Source organism: Haliotis cracherodii, unplaced genomic scaffold, assembly GCF_022045235.1.
Source record: "Haliotis cracherodii isolate W230 unplaced genomic scaffold, xgHalCrac1.p SCAF_2, whole genome shotgun sequence".
Taxonomy (NCBI): domain Eukaryota; kingdom Metazoa; phylum Mollusca; class Gastropoda; order Lepetellida; family Haliotidae; genus Haliotis; species Haliotis cracherodii.
In genome coordinates, this window is record NW_027266275.1 from 11,169,998 (window position 1) to 11,190,929 (window position 20,932).

Sequence of the window (20,932 nt, forward strand, 5' to 3'; positions counted from 1 at the left end):
ATAGAATGTTTTTGATTTACTAGATAGTAGATAGGGTGTTCCATGTAGGATGTTTGTGATGTCATGAAGTTTGTTTTGTGGAACGTTATAGTGAGCCACTTAATAACAAAGAGCTCCTGCATCATACTTGTAGGGAGGAACACTTCTGTAATTGTGTTCATATCTATAATGATTATGATAGTGTTGTAGGCATAGTTTATTTCATTCTTCAATTGTCAAAAAATAAACTGTAAGTGATTCCATGATATTGTTCGGCTAAAAATGAAATTATTTTTGTGCGTCAGCTCCATAATCAGAGACCTGAATAGATTTAGTTTACTCTGAATAAACTGAACAAACATTAGGCCACGCACACCCTCGGATTTGTTTCATGACTGGCTGATAATAGAGTTGGCAGATCTTGTGTTGCGCTATTGCGCTGTACAGTGTCATATTTTGAATCGTCTACTCTTTGTTTGTGTTTATGACTTAATAGACAGCCTTTAAAGTTGTTATTGTTGTCTTGTAAAATGTATTTTTGTGCTTAGATGGGTATGCACACTTTGCGTTTTGTACGCAGATTAACGCATGGAATGCACACAAGTTGTTTTAGATTTATAATTTAAACACAATAAATATTGTTAAGTTAATTCTTAAATAAATAAATTGCATTCCGTTGCATCAGATGGTTAACCTTAAATAACATTAGCCCACGCCTACCAGCGAACTACTTGCGTGACGTCGTAGGAATTCGCGGTGGCTCGCCCGTGACATGCACATCCCCCAGTTTAAAAAAAATCATTGAAATCATTGAACGAAAACTTCAAATGACTTCTTTTACTTTTTTGTACCGCACACATAATCATTGGATCGTTTTTATAGCATATACACTCAGCAAGAGCAGATTGTATTTTTCACAAATAAAAAACATGACCCTACCATACCATTGTCTGTCATGTACTTACACCTCCATAAACGCAAACAATATTGTAGTAAATTCTTAATCCATAACTGGATTCCACAGGAGGTACCGCTACATTAAAGTTCCGTCACAATGTTTTGCAGGCAAGTGTGACATCATCGGTTACCATGACGTCACGATCAACTGACATACATTTTCCCTCTGCCACTGAAGCTGGTCAGCTGTACTTTTTTACGCCGGAAACACTTGATATTACTCTTTACGGCTGAAAAGGTTGGAGTCAGAATCTCACCTCGTACACTTCTGTTGTTAGCCATTAGGGCTGGGTTGGGTGGGTCCTGAGTTGTATCTGGGCACCTACAAGATTACCCGGACCCGCGGTTAGTCACGTGATGTATTGTTCAATAACAATAAAACTCCATGGCTACACCTCAAATCACTAATGTTTCCTATTTCTTTCTGACGATCCACGTATTCCTCTGACTTTTATATATCTGAGTAAAGGTAAAGCTTCAGTCAACCTCAGTGTATGCATGATCAGTTCGTACATACATGTATCTCAAGGGGTTTTGCCAGGCTCCGGTAAAACATTTCTATTCTGGTCGGATCGGGTCAGGATGTAGGGTACCTGGGGAGGGTCAGGTAATAGGGAGTCGGGTACCTGGGTTGTAAATTTGGACTCATCTCAGCCCTAGTAGCCATCTACTTGTCTGTTCAGGTTCGAATTGTGTTTTGAACCTGCTCAATGTATGAGATCAATATTATGAGCATATCATGACACTAAAACCAAAGCGTTAGGCTGGAAAAAAAACATCTTATCTATTGAAAATATTCAAGAATATTCTAACCAAGAACACGTTCAAGGAATCTGGAACAATTACATGACGTCTAACAACACAATTAGATTTGTGCATGCAGTGATACTAACTTTTGTTCACAGTATTTTTTACTTGTTCTTACGTAACTCTCCCTATAGCACAGAATGGAATGTATCACAATACTGCACGTCTGGGATAGGTTAAGTCACTGTGCCGTCACAAACAACAACAACAAAACAACTAAACAGGAGTTTGCATTACTTGCTAAAATGCAAGCAAACCCACGCCATCCTTATCTTAAATGTCCTGAACCCTTATTCCACCAGCAACAATATATCCAGAACCATTTGGACATGAGTGAAGTTGACATCAAATCTAATCTCACATGGTCACAATACATTCATATATTCAGTTTCGGTTCATCTATTCAAGGTAAATCCTTTATTGTGTGGAAACAATGATCAAGCCTGTTCTTATGACAGAATTCATGAAAACTATAATGTACGAACATATTTTATTGAAACAATAGTATAAACAATTACATAGACACACGCTTCTGAAACACCTTGTTTGACATGAAGTCAAGATATGTAGAATCTATTATTCCTGTAGCACTATGGAAGGGTCGATGTGGTTATTTTTGTGACAAGAAATGATATGTAAACGACTCAATCATGGATTTACAGAGGCGTTACAGCAAACTTAGTGGTGCACACAAGTTCATGATGGAGTGAGTTTGGTGTAATGCCGCTTAATGCAGTATTTTATTTATATCATCACGTGTCAGCTTGATATGGAAGGTTAGCCCGAAGTCGCACTCAAGAAATATTATTATCTCAAACAAAACACATGTAACGCCATAACAAAACGGAACAACTTCAGCTGAAACTATTTCTTGGAATAGTCAACAGTTATTTATGTTTGATAGATGGCGACGTCACGAGCTGAGAAAGTTACAGAATTCCTCACCTGTGTGATCTGCCAGGAACTGTACACAGACCCCTGTACACTGAGGTGTGATCACACATTCTGCAGGAAATGTGTCACAGGATACATCCAAACCAGACCAGATGCTCTACAGTCCAAGACGATCCCCTGTGCCTTCTGTCGACAAGATACCAAGGTCCCCCAACCTAGCCGGCCAGTGGAGGAGTGGGCGGGGCAGATCAAACCCAGCATCATTATACAGGGGCTGATTGACACACAAGCTGACGTTGTCGAAACAGGTATTGGTTTATTACATTATGAATTGCACATTCATTTCACAAACTGATATCTAGTAATAAGAATCATGTTTGGAATGAAGGCATGTTAAAGGGTACTCATTATTTGTTTAAACATGCAGTATAATTACAGTACTGCTGTTAACAGAATATTCAATAATACCAATTGACTCCACTAAACGACTCCAGAAAATATACATTTGTTACAAACATGACTCTAACTGTAATCATGGCATAGAAATATTCACAATATATTTTGACGTTGGGGACAATGTGCACTGGCAATGTTGATTGGCCTGCTGATTATTATCGGTTTACATGATGCAAATATAATCAGATCATCCATAAAGCACCTGAAAATATTATTATTTTAAAACATCTACAAATGGCAGTTTATGAAAAGGGTATTTGTAAATGATAGAATGTTTCAGGTTGATAATAGTGACTGAGTGAGTGAGCATGTATTTTTGCGACCCTCAGCAATGTTCCAGAGATATCACTGCTGGGGACACAAGAAATGGGCTTCACACATTTTACTCATGAGGGGAATCAAACCTGGCTAACACTTAAACCACAAGGCTTCCCAACCGCCCCTGATAATAGTGATCGAAACTGTACACTTATAAGAGCAATTGTACCTGTTGAAACTACATGTACATAACTGGGTGAATGAGTTCAGTTTCACGCCACTGCCAACCATGCCAATATGGGGCTTCACACATCAAACCCTTGGGCGTGACAAGCCAACACTTGAACTCCAAGCCTACACCCACCGCCCTATTCATGCATTGAAAATAGGTGAGAGGGGGTGATTTTACCTGGATTCTCAATCTTCTAATTTATATAAATATTGTCCTGATATGTCAAATAACTATAGACATGTCTACTTACAGGTTCCGCTTCATGTTGCTCAGTGTGTGAGAAGTTAGGGGAGACAACTCAGGGAGCCTCATGGTGTTCTGAGTGTCAAGTGTCCCTCTGCGAAAGATGTGTCAAGATACATCGTGCAAGTCCATCATCACATGACCATGAGATCTGTGACCTTTCAGGAGAGGTAAAGGTGAAGAGGAGGCGCAAGGTCATATGCAGGGTACATAAGGATGAGGTTATAAAGCTTGTATGTAAAGACTGCCACAAAGCTGTGTGTCAGACATGTTGTGTTGTTTACCATAGGAAATGCGAGTCTGTCGTTACCATTCAGTCAATGTTGCCAAACCTGAAATACCATTTAAGAAGGCACGCTAAACAGTTATCAAAGAAAATACATAGAAAAGAAACAATTGTGAAGAAAACAGACAAGAAAATTAGCGGAATTGAGAAAAACAAAATAGCAGTAGAAAATCACATTAAATGTGCTGTTGAGAGAGCCATAGCCAACATCAAGCAGAAAGGAAAACAACTGATGAATGAAGTCAAGGATATTACAGACAAACAAACTAAGGAACTTAAAGTAGATGTAAAACTTGAAGAGATTGAGATGCAGATGTACAGACAACATTGTGAGTTCATTGACCAGGCCTTGGTATCGGACTGTGAGATGGACCTGTATGACGCGTATCAGGCCTGGGAGTCGGGGGCTGTAGAGTTGGGGGATGTCAGGGACACAGACACAGCAGACACACGGAGAATAGATGACATCAGGTTCACACCTGACACTGACAACGTCCAGCACATCCTAGATGACCTACAGCTGGGGGGGATTGACGTCACATACCAGGATCAGGGCACACGTCTGCCGTCTCCAGTGCTGATTGACACGATAGATTGGAAGATGGCGGGCGATGAACTGGAGCCTGATCTACGTGACGTCACAGTCCTGATTGTAGATGGTATACAGACAGTTGTAGTCACTGACTTCAATAACAAGTGTGTGAAATCCTTCTACACCAGAAACAATCAACTGTGTCAAAGTAGACTTCCCCTGGATGACTCTCCATTGGGTGTAACACAGTTGAAGGAGAACCAGGTGATGGTTGCTGTCCCTGAATCCAGTCAGATTGTAACAGTAGAAGTGACCCCTGACCTGGTGCTGCTCTCTACCATCACAACAAGCAAGGGGTACTTCAGTCTCGCTGTTCTGAGTCCTTCATCTCTAGCAGCAGGTACTGACTACTGTGGTGATATCCTGGACATGGCGGGACACGTGCTGAGGTCAGTCACTACACACAACAATGAGACACTGTTTACCTACCCCGACTACATGTGTGTCAACACCAAGGGCAACATACTCGTGTCTGACAGTCAGGAGCAGTCTGTGACATGTGTGACGTCAGAGGGGGATGTTGTGTGGAGATACGCCCCTACCGGTGACAGAGCACTCATCCCTTATGGTATCTCAACTTCTCCAACAGGAGACATCCTGCTTGCAGACAGCAACAAGGTGATACGGCTGACAGAGACAGGGGATTATGTCACAGATCATCAGGACATTGACTGTGATCCAAGGGGATTGTATGTCGATAGACATGACACACTGTATGTTTGTGGTGAAGGTCAGACACGCGAAATCAACTTCATGTAGTCACATCAATAATTGCATGATTTCAGTCATCACTATCGCTGGTGTTAAATTCACTATAACAACTCAAAATGGACTCTTCCGATTGGGGTGTGAATGATCATACAAAGGTGTATCCACAGACATTATTTCCACATCATTACACATCACATTATGTGTTTAGCAACCTGGTTCTCTTTATTAAATCGCCACCGTGTTCTAGTAAGTATGGTGTCGGCCGGGAAGGCGAAAAGCTCGTGGTTTGATCCCAATCTGCTCAAGAGATACCAATACTTCACTCCATTCTTGGTAGATATGATATGGTTTACTTGTTATTGAAGTGCCCACATGACTACTTGGACCTGTTGATGGTCACTTGATATATTGTTTAATGACACTAATGAGTTCCCAACTCTTGAGACCATCAGTGGGTTCCCGGGTCGGGTTGGTTACCCGAGCTGTAGATTTGGACTCGTCCCAGCTCCAGTCAGTAGCATGTTAGGTACGTGGTCCATTGCACCGTGGTCATGGAATGTTTGTACTTTACTAGATAGTAGATAGTAGATAGGGTGTTCCATGTAGGTGAGGTGCGGTGAAATGGGGTATAACGTCGCGTCCATGATTATTGCACTTACATAGCGACGTGCCTGCATGTGTGTGTGTGTGTGTGTGTGTGTGTGTGTGTGTGTGTGTGTGTGTGTGTGTGTCTGCTTGTACTAGTCCGGACTGATGCCGATTTATAGTGCTAGCTCACTGAGATACCATGCCGAAGTTTAACAAGAATACCCCACTCAGACACAGTGTACTGACTCCGAGCCGACCTGTCCTTGTTTTATCCCCTTAATGCCTAGCACCAGACAGGGTAACCACAAGTTCCATCTTTTAACGTCTTTTGGTATGACGCGGTCGGGGATCGAACCCCGGACCTTCCGCTCTCTGGGCGGACGCTCTACCACTAGACAACGGAGGCGGTCTGTTCCATTTGGGAATGTTCCATTTGGGATGTCATGAAGTTTGTTTTGTGGAACGTTATGGTGAGCCACTTAATAACAAATAGCTCCTACATCATACTTGTAGGGAGGAACACAAATGTGTAATGATTTCTAATGATAATAATAGTGTCGTAGGTATAGTACATTTCATTGTTCAATTGTCAAAAAATAAACTGTAAGTGATTCCATGTTAGTGTTTGGCTAAAAATGAAATTATTTTTGTGCGTCAGCTCCATAATCAGAGACCATAAAATAGATTTAGTTTACTCTGCATAAACTGAACAAACATTAGGCCACGCACACCCTCGGATTTGTTTCATGACTGGCTGATAATAGAGTTGGTAGATCTTGTGTTGCACTATTGCGCTGTACAGTGTCATATTTTGAATCGTCTACTTTTTGTTTGTGGTAATGACTTAATAGACAGCCTTTGAAGTTGTTATTGTTGACTTGTAAAATGTATTTCTGTGCTTAGAGGCACAAAATCATTGAAATCATTGAAAGAAAACTTCAATTGATTTCTTTTACTTATTTGTACCGCACACATAATCATTGGATTGTTTTAAATAGCATTTACACTCAACAAGAGCAGAATGTATTTTTCACAAATAAAAAACATGACACTGTACCATTGTCTGTCTTGTACTTACACCTCCATAAACGCAAACACATATTGAAGTCAATTCTTAATCCATAACTGGATTCCACAGGTGGTACCGCTACATTAAAGTTGCGTCACAATGTTTTGCAGACCAGTGTGACATCATCGGTTACCATGACGCCACGATGAACTGACATAACTTTTCTCCCTGCCACTGAAGCTGGTCAGCTGTACATTTTTACACTGGAGACACTTGATATTACCCCAGAAACGTACCAGACGCATTTTCGTTTTTAAATCTACGAAAGGACGTTTAACCTTACTGCAACATTTTATACAATTTGTCCAAAAAACCCATAAGTATCTCCCTCCCTTACCCACAGTGTTGATCCAACGTACCAGGTTAACGCACTCAAAGCTTCTTGAAAACGTGTCTACAATGCCTGTCTAATTTCCGTTTCTTTTCCTTCCTATCTCATAGATAACATTAGTAGTCTGGGTTACACAAGTAGATCACATGGTTTGGCTTATACTGATCTTGTGACTGGAAAGATATAATATCAACCCAGGACAGGGGACAACTGAGAGGTAGGTTTGGTGTTCGCACTGGACATAACACGGAATAATTCCATAATATACAAATCATTACCTAACACATTATTAATAAACATTCGTTAATAATTAATATTGGTCGATGTTTCGCTAGCACCGCCAAAGTATATGTTTTTGGAGGTAGATTCTAAATGATTTAGGAAGAGATAAGAGATAAAATATATATTTTATGATTTATCGCCAGTCGGAGATCAAGAAGTGTAAGTCATTTTCCAACTGGTTGACCCGCAGGCCCCAGTAGAGACATATAGACCAAGTATTTCTATACTATGAAGGGATGACTGCCGCTAGATGGTTGTAGAGAGTGAACTCTGGTCCTACTGTGTACACAGAACTGCGGCTGTACTTTCACTGTTGATGGGCTCTTGACGTAAAAATAGCCATAGGCAAGGTAATTGCAAGTGTCTTTTGTAAACATTCGTTATCGTAGCTCTTGCCGTTGGAAACACCCATTTCACGACCAGACCCTGATATTCGTATCTTCCTTTGTTGTATTATATACATGAAACAGTTTTTATCAAAATCGCATAAAGCTGTGGGAATGGTGCATCATACTTTTTTCACATCTCTACACCAGTGTATGTACTGCCTTCATACAACAACCTGTCAGTTCAACGCAATCTGTCATGCCAGCATTGGACGCTGTAACATTTATGCAAAATATTTTCACAAAAAATTACCTCGCATTAAATATCCCTGAATAAGAAGTTAATTTGTACCAGTATTTAATGACATGTATAGCTAACACATGCATATATGTGTTCCCCATGAAGACCCGGGTTAGAATGGGTCTTCAGCAATCAATGCTTGTCGTATTGTGTCATGTCATCGTGTCCTATTTACCTAGATCGATGCTAATGATGTCACAACCTTGTTTGGTCCAGACGCGATAATTTACAGACCGCCGTTATATAACTGGAATAGTTCTGAGTGCGGCGTTTAACAACAAACACAACAAAACACATGTAGAGGATAATACATGAGTGTGTTTCCGTATCATAAATATCAAAATTTATAGAATAAAAGTTGAATTGTTCGACCCTGTAAAGAGCATACAACACACCGTGTATTCCTCATATTTGATATTTACGATTCGGAATCACACGAGGGTAATCTCTTTACCCTGTCATGTCATTCTTATAATAATCTCGATCAATGATGTTCAACCTGATCTCACTCAACTTCAGAATCCGCGTATGAATATAGTGTTTGAGTGAACTGTCCCATTTATCATGTAGTATTTTACAGCCATGTTTGTCGACATAATTATCCACATATCGGGAAGAAACTTTTTTTTAAACCTATATCGAACATTCGTCTATAGGTTACAGATGAAGCAAATATTGAATCGATTAATGGAGATTAAAAGTTGTACCTGCTCGCTGACCATTTGCACGTTAATGGGATCATGATACCAAATATATCGGTTTGGTTTATTGCATCGGTAACACTAAGTATCCGTCTTATCAAAAATGCGTGTCGCGCAAGGCCGATCTTAATCTTTGTGACAGGTGGTGCATGCAGGACACAGCTGGCAACCACATGCACAATACTGTTATTGGCCACAGCGTCCCTCTCTCTCCAGATATAAACTGGTGACACAGGACACAGCTGACAACCACATGCACAATACTGTTATAGACCACAGCGTCACGATCTCTCAAGATATAATTTGATAAAAGTGATCTTAGCGTTACACCATAATATATAATATGTCTCTTGGCATTTGCAAACATTGAATCAGCAGACATTGTAATACACAGAGAATATTAGGAAAAAGACTCTTTGTTGATGTTTTGCTCAGCGGCTATGTGGCCTCCTCCGTGTTCTAGTGGTGGGGCGTCTGGGGTTCGATTCCCGGCCGCGTCATACCAAAGACGTTAATAGATGATACGTGTTATTACCCTGTCCGGCGCTCTGTCTTACTACAGTCCGTTTCAACCTGTCTCGTCCTTGTTTTAATTGTAAATTGTAATATTTATCATTGAAACATTCTTTGCATTATTAATCATTGACATAAAGTATCCATTGTTTTGAGGACTCTGAGGACGTTCTCAAATTAATACATTCATATCATGATATTGTGGACACAAGCTTCCTTGGACGTCGTTTTCACATTGATAGATCCTGACCTTTAATCGTTACCACATGCTTGCGAAAACATTTCTATTTATAGACTGATGAGGTGTTATGAACATGTCTCATCACCGTTATGACAATACTTTCTGAATTTCAAGTTTACAAGTCACTCAGGAGTGAATGAAGCTAGCATTAATAATGTCTTAGTGAGACTTTAACTTAAACTGACTGCAAGGCTGAAGTTGACTCAAGGGGCGAGGTAAGATAAAGGTTCTTGTTTGCCCATTGCAAACATCAAATATTATTTACAAGTTGTCATTTTTCTTTCGTGCATATTTCCAACTTCCAAAATCTTACTATGAGCCACTCAAAGTAAAGCCCAATTCCCTCTTAGAGAAAAGAACTAATTTGAATTTAAATATTTATTTGGAAACTTACAGTAACTTCAACTTACATCCTTCCAACACCGATATTACATATGTCGAGAAAGGGAGAAGACTTGTGTTCATAATTATAAATCCACAGGGCTATCCAAAAAGGAAAGTGATACACAAATTGATATGTGATGAACTGTTCGAAATCCTTACATCCTTCCAACACCGATATTACATATGTCGAGAAAGGGAGAAGACTTGTGTTCATAATTATAAATCCACAGGGCTATCCAAAAAGGAAAGTGATACACAAATTGATATGTGATGAACTGTTCGAAATCCAATTAATTATTCGATATGAGGAAAATGCATACAGTTATATTTGTTGTTACATACGATTAAACCGTACGCAAATAATGATGGTTTTCGTGTGACCGTTTTTTTCAAAAACAATACTTACAAAAATAAGTAGTTTGATTGAACAAGTATGTTTTTTATGGTGAGAGGTTGATTGTTCCGAAGTGAGGCAAATGTGGAGGAACAGCGTCTGTGGTCACATGTTGGTGGTATGGTGAGCATTGAGACGCTGGTCGATCTGTGGTATCTAGATGGTACATGTTCTCTCACCAAACTTGATAGGTATGATGGAGCTGAGCCTTTAATACATAGGTAGGTGATACTCAGGATCTTATGTTCGATCCTTACTGAGGCCAGTATTCAGTGGAGGCGAATCCAGGCTAGGGAGATTTAGGAGTGTTTGTTGCTTCATGTGATAATTCGGGTTAAGTTTTACAGAACAGTGTTTAGTGATAGTACAAGGACACCAACTAACCTCAACATGCATCAACTCGATAATTCGAAAATGATGAATGCAGATTTAACTGAATATTCCCAACGGAAACGCTGTCGATGATCTGATCTAATACTGACAACCCTTCCCCCAGAAAAAAACACACATTCACAAGGCTTGGTGGCCTATTTTTATGTTGTATTGTGACATTTCGTGATAATTTTGTATGGTTGTTTGCTAGTTTTAACGATTAATCTGTGATATTCTAGTTATTTTACTGTCCATTGATGACAGGTTTTTATTTACTGATAATATATAATAACTTCTCGTCTCGATATGGCTGAAATATTGCCGGTGTGACAGTGATGGGTTTTTTTAACTCACTCTAAATAGAATCTCACCCTCGTACATTATTGCCAGCCATTTGGGCTGGGTCGGGTACTCGGGTGGGGTGGGTCCTGAGATGGATCCGGGTGTCCAAGATTACCTGGATAGGTGGTTAATCATGTGATATATTGTTCAATGACAATAACAACAAAACTCTATGGCTACACTGCAAATCGCATTTCTTTCTGACAATGCACATATTCCTTCTGAATTATATATGTATGAGTAAATATACAGGGGTGTTCATTAACGATTTCCCCTAAACCACTTTGGGTTATCATATTTGGTTGAAATTTCACATGTGTAATGATACATGTATCTATGGGTTATGTCTGAATTTGCAGCACCGAACTATTAATCTTACCACTTTTACAGGTGTTATGATCGAGTAGGGTGTGACAATGGAGCCAGTAGAATACCGAGCAGTGATTAGGTTTTTATATTTGAAAGGTCGCACACCAAAAGAAACTTTCGGTGAAATGAAAGCAACTTATGGGGAAGATGCCCCATCATATGACGTTGTTAAACACTAGCATCGTCAGTTCAAGTGTGGTCGGACATCTGTGGAAACAGCTGCCATTCCTGCTCGCCCCCATTCAGCCATTGATGAGGACACTATCCATCAAGTGGAGGCCTCCATTTTGGGCTGACCAACGTATAACTGTTCGCCAGTTAGCACAAGATGTCAAGATCAGTATAACCCGGGTTTGTGGAAAAATATCATTTGAACATGATAAGGTGTCTGCACGATGGATTCCCAGGTTGCTCTCACCTTTCCAAAAGCAGGAACGAGTCAATTGCTCAAAGGATCTTTTGGATATGTGCCAAAAAAACCAGGCAAACTTTTTTGACAGACTTATCACACAGGATGAAACATGTGTCCATCACTATGATCCTGAGACTAAAGTTCAGTAGATGCAGTGGAAGCATGTAGAGTCACCACCCCAATAGAAGGCACGTGTCCAACCCTCTGCAGGCAAGGGGCGGTGGAGTAGCAGCCTAGCGGTAGAAGCCGTGAAGCGACCCGGGTTCAATTCCCCACATGGGTACAATGTGTGAAGACCATTTCTGGGTCCCCCGCCGTAATATTGCTGGAATATTGCTAAAACGGCATAAAACCATACTCACTACAGCGACATTAAAGCCTATCCTGCCTCTGATATTATCGTCTGTAATGCCACAAGTTTTTGTCTTTCTGGTCACATGCACAGTTCTCAGTTTACTTTCACAATGGTGGCATGTTCAAATCATAAAAGAATATTGGACATATTTTCAAGAGCCATCTCGAAGCCAAACTGTCCATCACAGAATAATTACATGAAAAACATTACTGTGGCTATTACTGTCAGCAGTCCTACAAGGTGTTTATGAGATGCAGATGTGGGTTGGCATAGTGGAATCAAGGAATTCAACAATGTGTGAAGCCCATTTCTGATGTCCCCCGAAGTGATATTGCTGGAATATAAGCGGCGTAAAACTATACTCACTCACTCACTCATGACAAGTTTTCAAAGTTTGTTGTTCAGACAAATCAGAACAATTGGTTTTTAATCTTGTCTTGTCTTATTATTTAAGTTCTCAAATGATGAATTCTTTGTAAGCCTAAATCAATGTGGCTCCTTAAATTTTAATATGGCTCTTTAAAGTTTGAAAGGGCACCTAGAAAAATATTGCCAGCAGCCAAGTGGCTCCCAGGAAATATATATAATAAGTACTGTGATGTCCTAGCTTTTACAGAGAGACATAAGGCGGAACATGGTGCATGAATGTGTGTATGAAGTCACATGGTATTATTTGACTTGTTGAAGTAACTCAACCAAAAGCCCAGATCCTTCCATGGAATGTCTCCAAATACTGCACGTCTGGGACAGGTCCCGTGATTCAAGGCGTGTCCAAAACGGTAAAGCAAGGCTTGGATGGTGTTGACGGAGGTGGATTACAGGTCATAAATACAAGAATCTATTGGTAGTTGTTTTAGAGTTAGCTTTTAACATTAAAATAATGTTCATTTCGAACAATGACGACAGTTTACCTCCACATCTTTGAAGTTGACATTAATCCTGATCTCACATGATCACAATATATTCATATATTCAGTTTTGATTCATCTATTCAAAGGGAATCTTTTATTGTGTGGAAACAACGATCGGGCTTGTTCTTATGAGAGAATTAGTAAAAAAAGCTATAATGTAGGAACATATTTTATTGAAACAATAGTATAAACAATTACATAGACACAAGCTTCTGAAACACCTTGTTTGACATGAAGTCACGATATGTAGAATTTGTTATTCCTGTAGCACTATGAATTGGTCGATATGGTCATTTTTGTGACAAGAAATGATATGTAAACGATCAATTCGACATGGATTTACAGAAGCGTTTCAGCATACTTTCAGCATACTTAGTGGTGCACATGTAGTACAGAAGTTACTGACGGGGTGAGTGCGTTTTGTGTAATACCGCGTTATTTCATTTATATCATCGCGTGTCAGCTTGATATGAAGGGTTAGCCCGAAGTGGCACTCAAGAACTGTTATTGTCTGAAACAAAACACATGTTTCTTCATTACAAAGACGGAAAAACTTCAGCTGAAAATATCTCTATGAAAAGCGAACAGTTATTTATGTTTTAAAAATGGCGACGTCACGAGCTGACAAAGTTACAGAATTCCTCACCTGTGTGATCTGCCAGGAACTGTACACAGACCCCTGTACACTGAGGTGTGATCACACATTCTGTAGGAAATGTGTCACAGGATACATCCAAACCAGACCAGATGCTGTACAGTCCAAGACGATCCCTTGTCCCTGCTGTCGACAAGATACCAAGGTCCCCCAACCCAGCCGGCCAGTGGAGGAGTGGGCGGGGCAGATCAAACCCAGCATCATTATACAGGGGCTGATTGACACACAAGCTGACGTTGTCAAAACAGGTAATGGTTTATTACATTATGAATTACACATTCATTTCACAAACTGAAATCTAGTAATAAGAATCATGTTTGTAATAAAGGCATGTTAAAGAGTACTCGTTATTTGTTTAAAGATGGAGTATAATTACAGTATTGCTGTTAACAGTATGTTCAATGATACCAATTGACTCCACTAAACGACTCCAGAAAATATACATTTGTTACAAACATGACTCTAACTGTAATCACGGCAAAGAAATATTTACAATATATTTTGACGTCGGGACAATGTGCACTGCCAATGCTAATTGGCCTGCTGATTATTATCGTTTTACATGATGCTAATATAATCAGATCATCCATAAAGCCCTTGAAAATATTATTATCTGAAAACATCTACAAATGGCAGTTTATGAAAAGGGTATTTGTAATGATAGAATGTTTCAGGTTGATAATAGTGAGTGAGTGAGTGAGTATGTATTTTTGCCGCCTTCAGAAATGTTCAAGCGATATCACTGCGGGGGACACAAGAAATGGGCTTCACACATTATACTCATGTGGGAACCAAACCAAACCTCGCTTACACTTAAACCACAAGGCTTCCCCACCGCCCCTGATAATAGTGATCAGAACTTTTCACTTATAAGTGCAATTGTACCTGTTGAAACTACATGTACGTAACTGGGTGAATGAGTTCAGTTGTACGCCACTGCCAATCATGCCAATATGGGGCTTCCACATCAAACCCTTTGGCGTGACGAGCCAACACTTTATCTCCAAACCTACACCCACCGCCCTATTCGTGCAATGAAAATAGGTGAGAGGGGGTGATTTTACCTGGATTCTCAATCTTCTAATTTATTTAAATATTGTCATGATATGTCAAATAACTATAGACATGTCCACTTACAGGTTCCGCTTCATGTTGCTCAGTGTGTGAGAAGTTAGGGGAGACAACTCCGGGAGCCTCATGGTGTTCTGAGTGTCAAGTTTCCCTCTGCGAGAGATGTGTAAGGATGCATCGTGCAAGTCCAGCATCACATGACCATGAAATCTGTGACCTTTCAAAAGAGGTCAAGGGGAAAAGGAGACGCAAGGTCGTGTGCAGGGAACACAAGTATGAGGTTATAAAGCTTGTATGTAAAGACTGCCACAAAGCTGTGTGTCAGATATGTTGTGTTGTTTACCATAGGAAATGTGAGTCTGTCGTTACCATTCAGTCAATGTTGCCAAACCTGAAATACCATTTAAGAAGGCATGCTAAACAATTATCATAGAAAATACATAGAAAAGAAACAATTGTGAAGAAAACAGACAAGAAAATTAGCGGAATTGAGAAAAACAAAATAGCAGTAGAAAATCACATTAAATGTGCTGTTAAGAGAGCCATCGCCAACATCAAGCAGAAAGGAAAAGAACTGATGAACGAAGTCAAGGATATGACAGACAAACAAACTAAGGAACTTAAAGCAAATGTTAAACTTGAAGAGATTGAGATGCAGATGTACAGACAACATTGTGAGTTCATTGACCAGGTCTTGATATCGGACTGTGAGATGGACCTGTATAACGCGTATCAGGCCTGGGAGTCGGGGGCTGTAGAGTTGGGGGATGTCAGGGACACAGACACAGCAGACACACAGAGAATAGATGACATCAGGTTTACACCTGACACTGACAACGTCCAGCACATCCTAGATGACCTACAGCTGGGGAAGATTGACGTCGCATACCAGGATCAGGTACCATGTCTGCCGTCTCAAGTGCTGGTTGACGTGATAGATGGGAGGATGGCGGATGATAAGAAGCAGCCTTCTCTAAGTGACGTCACAGTCCTGGTTGTAAATGGTATACATGCAGCTGTAGTCACTGACATTAACAACCACCGACATGTGTGTCAACAACAAGGGCAACATACTCGTGTCTGAGGGTGGGAAGAAGTCTGTGACATGTGTGACGTCAGAGGGGGATGTTGTGTGGAGATACGCCCCTACCGGAGACAGAGCACTTAGACCTTATGGTATCTCAAGTACTCCAACAGGAGACATCCTGGTTGCTAAAACCAAAAATGTTGTACAGCTGACAGAGACAGGGGATTATGTCACAGATCATCAGGACATTGGCTGTGATCCACAAGGATTGTATGTAGATAGACATGACACACTTTATATTTGTGGTGGACGTCAGATACACGAAGTCAACTTCATGTAGTCACATCAATAATTGCATGATTTCAATCATCGGTATCACTGGTGTTAAATGCACTATAACAACTCAAAATGGTCTTTTCCGATTGGGGTGTGAATGATCATACAAAGGTGTATCCACTGACATTATTTCCACATCAATTCAGATAACATTAGACAAGACAAGATAATTTATTCAGTATAGAGGCCAGTGGCCCAAAATACAGACATATACAGCGCAACTTTATATCCATACACACACACGCAAAACAAAATACTGCAATACTGCAATTAGCAGTTTTCTTTGTACCATCACATTATGTGTCAAGCAACCTGTGTCTCTGAAGTGTATATAACATGTGGCACTATAATAAACATCTCTCTGTCTCTCTCTCTCTCTCTCGCTCTCGCTCTCGCTCTCGCTCTCGCTCTCGCTCTCGCTCTCTCTCTCTCTCTCTCTCTCTCTCTCCGTTAGACCGCCTCCGGGCTTGGGTGGGTCCTGAGTAGGACCTGGGTACCCATAGGACAACATGGGCCTTTGGTTAGTCGCGGTTTTTGCTTGGGCTCCAGTAAAACAATTCCCAATCGGATGTTGTATGGTCTAAGGTGGTTTGTGTTAATGACTAAATAGGCAGCCTATGAAGTTATTGTTGTTGACTCATTTATGGAGTGAGATATATGTCTGTGTTTTGGAGGCGCACACGTCATATGCAGACTGATGCAAAGTATGCACATGAGATTTTTAAGTTTGTACGTCAATAAACACAATAAATATTGAAATCAATTCTTAATTAAATAAATTGCAAGTGATTCTGTTGTATTTGATTGGAATTCCCAGCGTCTAGCCCGTGATATGCATAGACTCCAGTTCAAATAAAATCGATGAATGAAAACTTCAATGAATTATTTTTACTTTTTTGATTGTCATACACTTAATCATAGGTTCATTTAAAATATCATTTACACACAGCACGAGCAAAATGTATTTTTTTTCAACAAATAAAAAAATCCATGATAACAGTGTTTGTCGTCTGCCTACATGCCAGAAACAAAAAAAACTTTTAATCCAGGCCTTTGTGATGTCATCGTTTACTATGACGTCACGACCAACTGACCTTTTTATGTCTCTGAAGCTGGTTATCTGCACTTTTTCCATAATTCTTTCTACTGTTTACAAGCTGAAAAGGTTGGAAGAATTCTAAATAGGCAGTCATGAAGAGCAACCTCAACGTGGTGAGTGCTGGGTAACGCTAATCGCTCTTCCCCCGTGTGGACTCGGGGTAGAGTGTGTCCACGGCACCCCATTACTTGAGAGGCGACAACATTGGGCAACCTGTTTGCCGTGGGTTGCGCCCCTGTGTCGGTGGAGGAAGGGATTCTGGTGGTTGAGGGCTCTGGAGCCAGGAACAGTGTTCCTTTGCCCAACACACCACTCTGACCCTGATTTCACCTAGGCGGGTGGAAGAATGGGCCCGGTAATATCAATCGGCTGGTCACGCCATGCCCTGTGTATGTAACACGTCCATATTGAAATATTTCAATTAATGTGAATGTTTGGTATATATGTTGTTCATGAACATTATAGGATATAAACATGGGCCGAACCAGCCTGGCATTATATTTGGTTGACAAATTCAGCTGTTCATGTTGTCTTTACTGGAGTATACCACCTCAGTATCCCTGATGTTGGCATGTTGGAGATCCGGTGCAATAAAACATAGATCTTTGTGGCACACCATGGTGGGTGGAGAGCAGGGTGGTAAATTATTTTCTTTCATCATGTCTTACCAATACCCTGGCCCAAACCATTCCAAACGTAGACATGTCGATCTAGATGACACTGGTCAAACCGAAAATGCCTTTGCCATTCCCAAAGCTTTATCTGGAATTTGTGGAGAAAAGAATGTGTGGCGTCTTCGTAGTGGCTCGCTCCTTGTTGAGTGTTCACGGAGAAAGCAATCTCTCAATCTGTTATCATTAACTACACATTTGCCAATATTGAGGTTGCTGTGTCTGTGCACAAAACTTTGAGTTCGTGACATTGTTCGTGACAGAGCCGATTGCCTGTCCGACATGTCCGAACAAGACATTACGGAAGAACTCAAACTCCAAGGAGTGACAGCAGTCAAACGGTTTACCAGGAAATCAAGAGATGACATCATACCATCAAGCACATATCTGTTTACATTTGCACAAAAGTCAAAAGCTAGGTATATCAACATCAGAGTGGAGGTGTATGTCCCCAATCCACTCCGATGTTTCAAGTGCCAAAAATTTGATCATGGCTCCAAATATTGTAACCACTCTGTGATTTGTCAGCGTTGCGGTGGTGAACCTGAGAACACCGATTGTGATGCATACATAAAATGTGCCAGTTGCAAAGAACTACATGAGCTCAACACCGACGTTGGGCAAGCTCATGATACTGCAACTGAGCTGTTAATATTCATTATCAGCTTCTAAAACACTTGCCCGAACCAAGTCTCCAGACATTTCTAACTGTATTTGATGATTAAAATTAACAGTCTCTCCAAGGTATTGAATGACTCAATTGATGGGTCACTCTTTGTAGATGACTTCAACATATCTTCTCGTGGCAACAACATGCACACAATAGAAAGGCAACTGCAGCTTTCCCTAAATTTAATCCAAAAGTGGTCGCTTGAGAATGGTTTTAGATTTTCAAAAGCAAACACAAATTGTATCCATTTTTGTTGACATTATAGACCGCATAAAGGCCCGGAGCAACTGTTAAACGGTGCCCCCATCAAGGTTGTTGAGGAGACCAAGTTCTTGGGTCTTTTTTGTGATCGCCACTTGACGTTTTAACCTCATATAAAACTAAATGCTTGAAGGCTCCGGATCTACTAAAAGTTGTTGCAAATACTAAGCTTGGGTGGGGATCAGACAACCTTACTTCACCTTTATAGATCCCTTATTAGATCTAAGCTAGATTATGGTTCAATTGTATATACTGGAGCTGCTCAAAGTAATTTATGGAAATTAGATAGCATACATCATCAAGGACCGAGACTCTGTCTTGGATCATTTAGAACCTCTCCTGTAGCTAGTTTGTATGTGGAGGCCGATGAGCCTTCGCTTGCACAACGCCGCTTAAAATTATCCCTTCAGTAAATAACTAAATTACGTACAACTCAGCAAATCCAGCTTATAACTCATCCTCTCAATGAGGAGCTGTTTCACAACAAGCCATAACTTGGACCGCCACTTGGCATTTGGATCAAGTCTCACATTGCAGATGCTAATATTGACTTTGATATAATATCTCCATGTCGGCTTGTGTCTACTCCTCCTTGGCAATTAGTCAGACCTGAAGTAGACCTTTCTCTCACTAATTTTAAAAAATCTGAAACAAATCAACTTATGTATCTGCAAGAACATAATTAATTACGATCCTCATAAAATATCTACAAATCTATATTTACAGATGGATCCAAGGATGGTGACGCTGTTGCCAGCGCCACTGTCATTGGATCCAGGACTATGTCAAACCGAATACCAGACAACTGTTCCATTTTACGGCCGAAGCAAAGGCCATATTCACAGCACGAGAATATATCAATAACCAATAAACAATTTATTATATTTTCAGACTCTCTTGCCTTCAAGCTATGAAAGATCAATCTTGTACACATCTGATTTTAATCAAACTTATTGAAGTGTTTAATGATCTTGCTACTGGCCAATACGACATCGTTTTTTGTTGGTTACCGAGCCATGTTGGAATCATTGGTAACACAATGGCTGATGCTGCTGCGAAAGCAGCACTCAACAAATCTGCGACACCACTTCTTATCCCATACAGTGATTATGAGATGTTACATCAGGGATCTCATGCAGAAGAAGTGGGACACCCAAGTAGGTATCAATAAATTACATGAAATTAAACCAACTATCGGTTACACCTACTTAGGCTGTCAGACCAGATTTGAAGAGGTCATTATGCGACGATGTCGTATTGGCCACAGCAGATATACCCACGAATAATATTGAAAGGAGAGGTTCCTCCATTCTGCATCCCTTGTGATGAAAGAATCACGGTCAAGCATGTCCTGCTTGACTGCATTGATTTTTCCATCACAAGAGATAAGTATTTCAAAATTACATCCATAAAGGATCTTTTTAGTCAAATCAGTGCTTATGTAATCATCGGTTTTTAAAAAGAAATAGAATTAATAGATATGTTTTTTATTATAACATGTATAGTATATAGAAAGTGATTTTATTTTGGTAGAATGAATTCATAACTGAGATTGTTAGTGGCTGTTTATTCACAGGGGGTTGAAGTATCGTAAAATAATTGTACCCCCTGAGAGGGTACGCAAGTATCATTTTTTTTTCATTTCTCTGTGATCTTAATCGTAGTATTTTGTGTAGGTTTTAACTGTTTAGCGAATCTTTCTGACCATCGCCAGTAGCCAGAGGGATGGTGTAAGTCCTGCCGGGGTACCATGTAGGTTGCAGAAGAATCTTAGGTCCCCATGGTCCCTGGTATGGTGGCCTAACTTTGATTGCTGGTGATCTATAACGCATTTTT

General features: G+C 40.3%; 1 protein-coding gene and 1 pseudogene across 1 annotated transcript; both read left to right on the top strand.

The window, feature by feature from the left end:
• The first annotated feature begins 2,647 nt into the window (after positions 1-2,647).
• Positions 2,648-5,463, top strand: LOC139468686 (E3 ubiquitin-protein ligase TRIM56-like). Its single transcript, XM_071250806.1, has 2 exons — positions 2,648-2,945; positions 3,836-5,463. The coding sequence occupies exons 1-2, from the start codon at positions 2,648-2,650 to the stop codon at positions 5,461-5,463; spliced, it is 1,926 nt and encodes a 641-aa protein (XP_071106907.1).
• Positions 5,464-13,911: 8,448 nt separating this feature from the next.
• LOC139467433 (E3 ubiquitin-protein ligase TRIM33-like) lies at positions 13,912-16,116 on the top strand (annotated as a pseudogene).
• Positions 16,117-20,932: the final 4,816 nt, after the last annotated feature.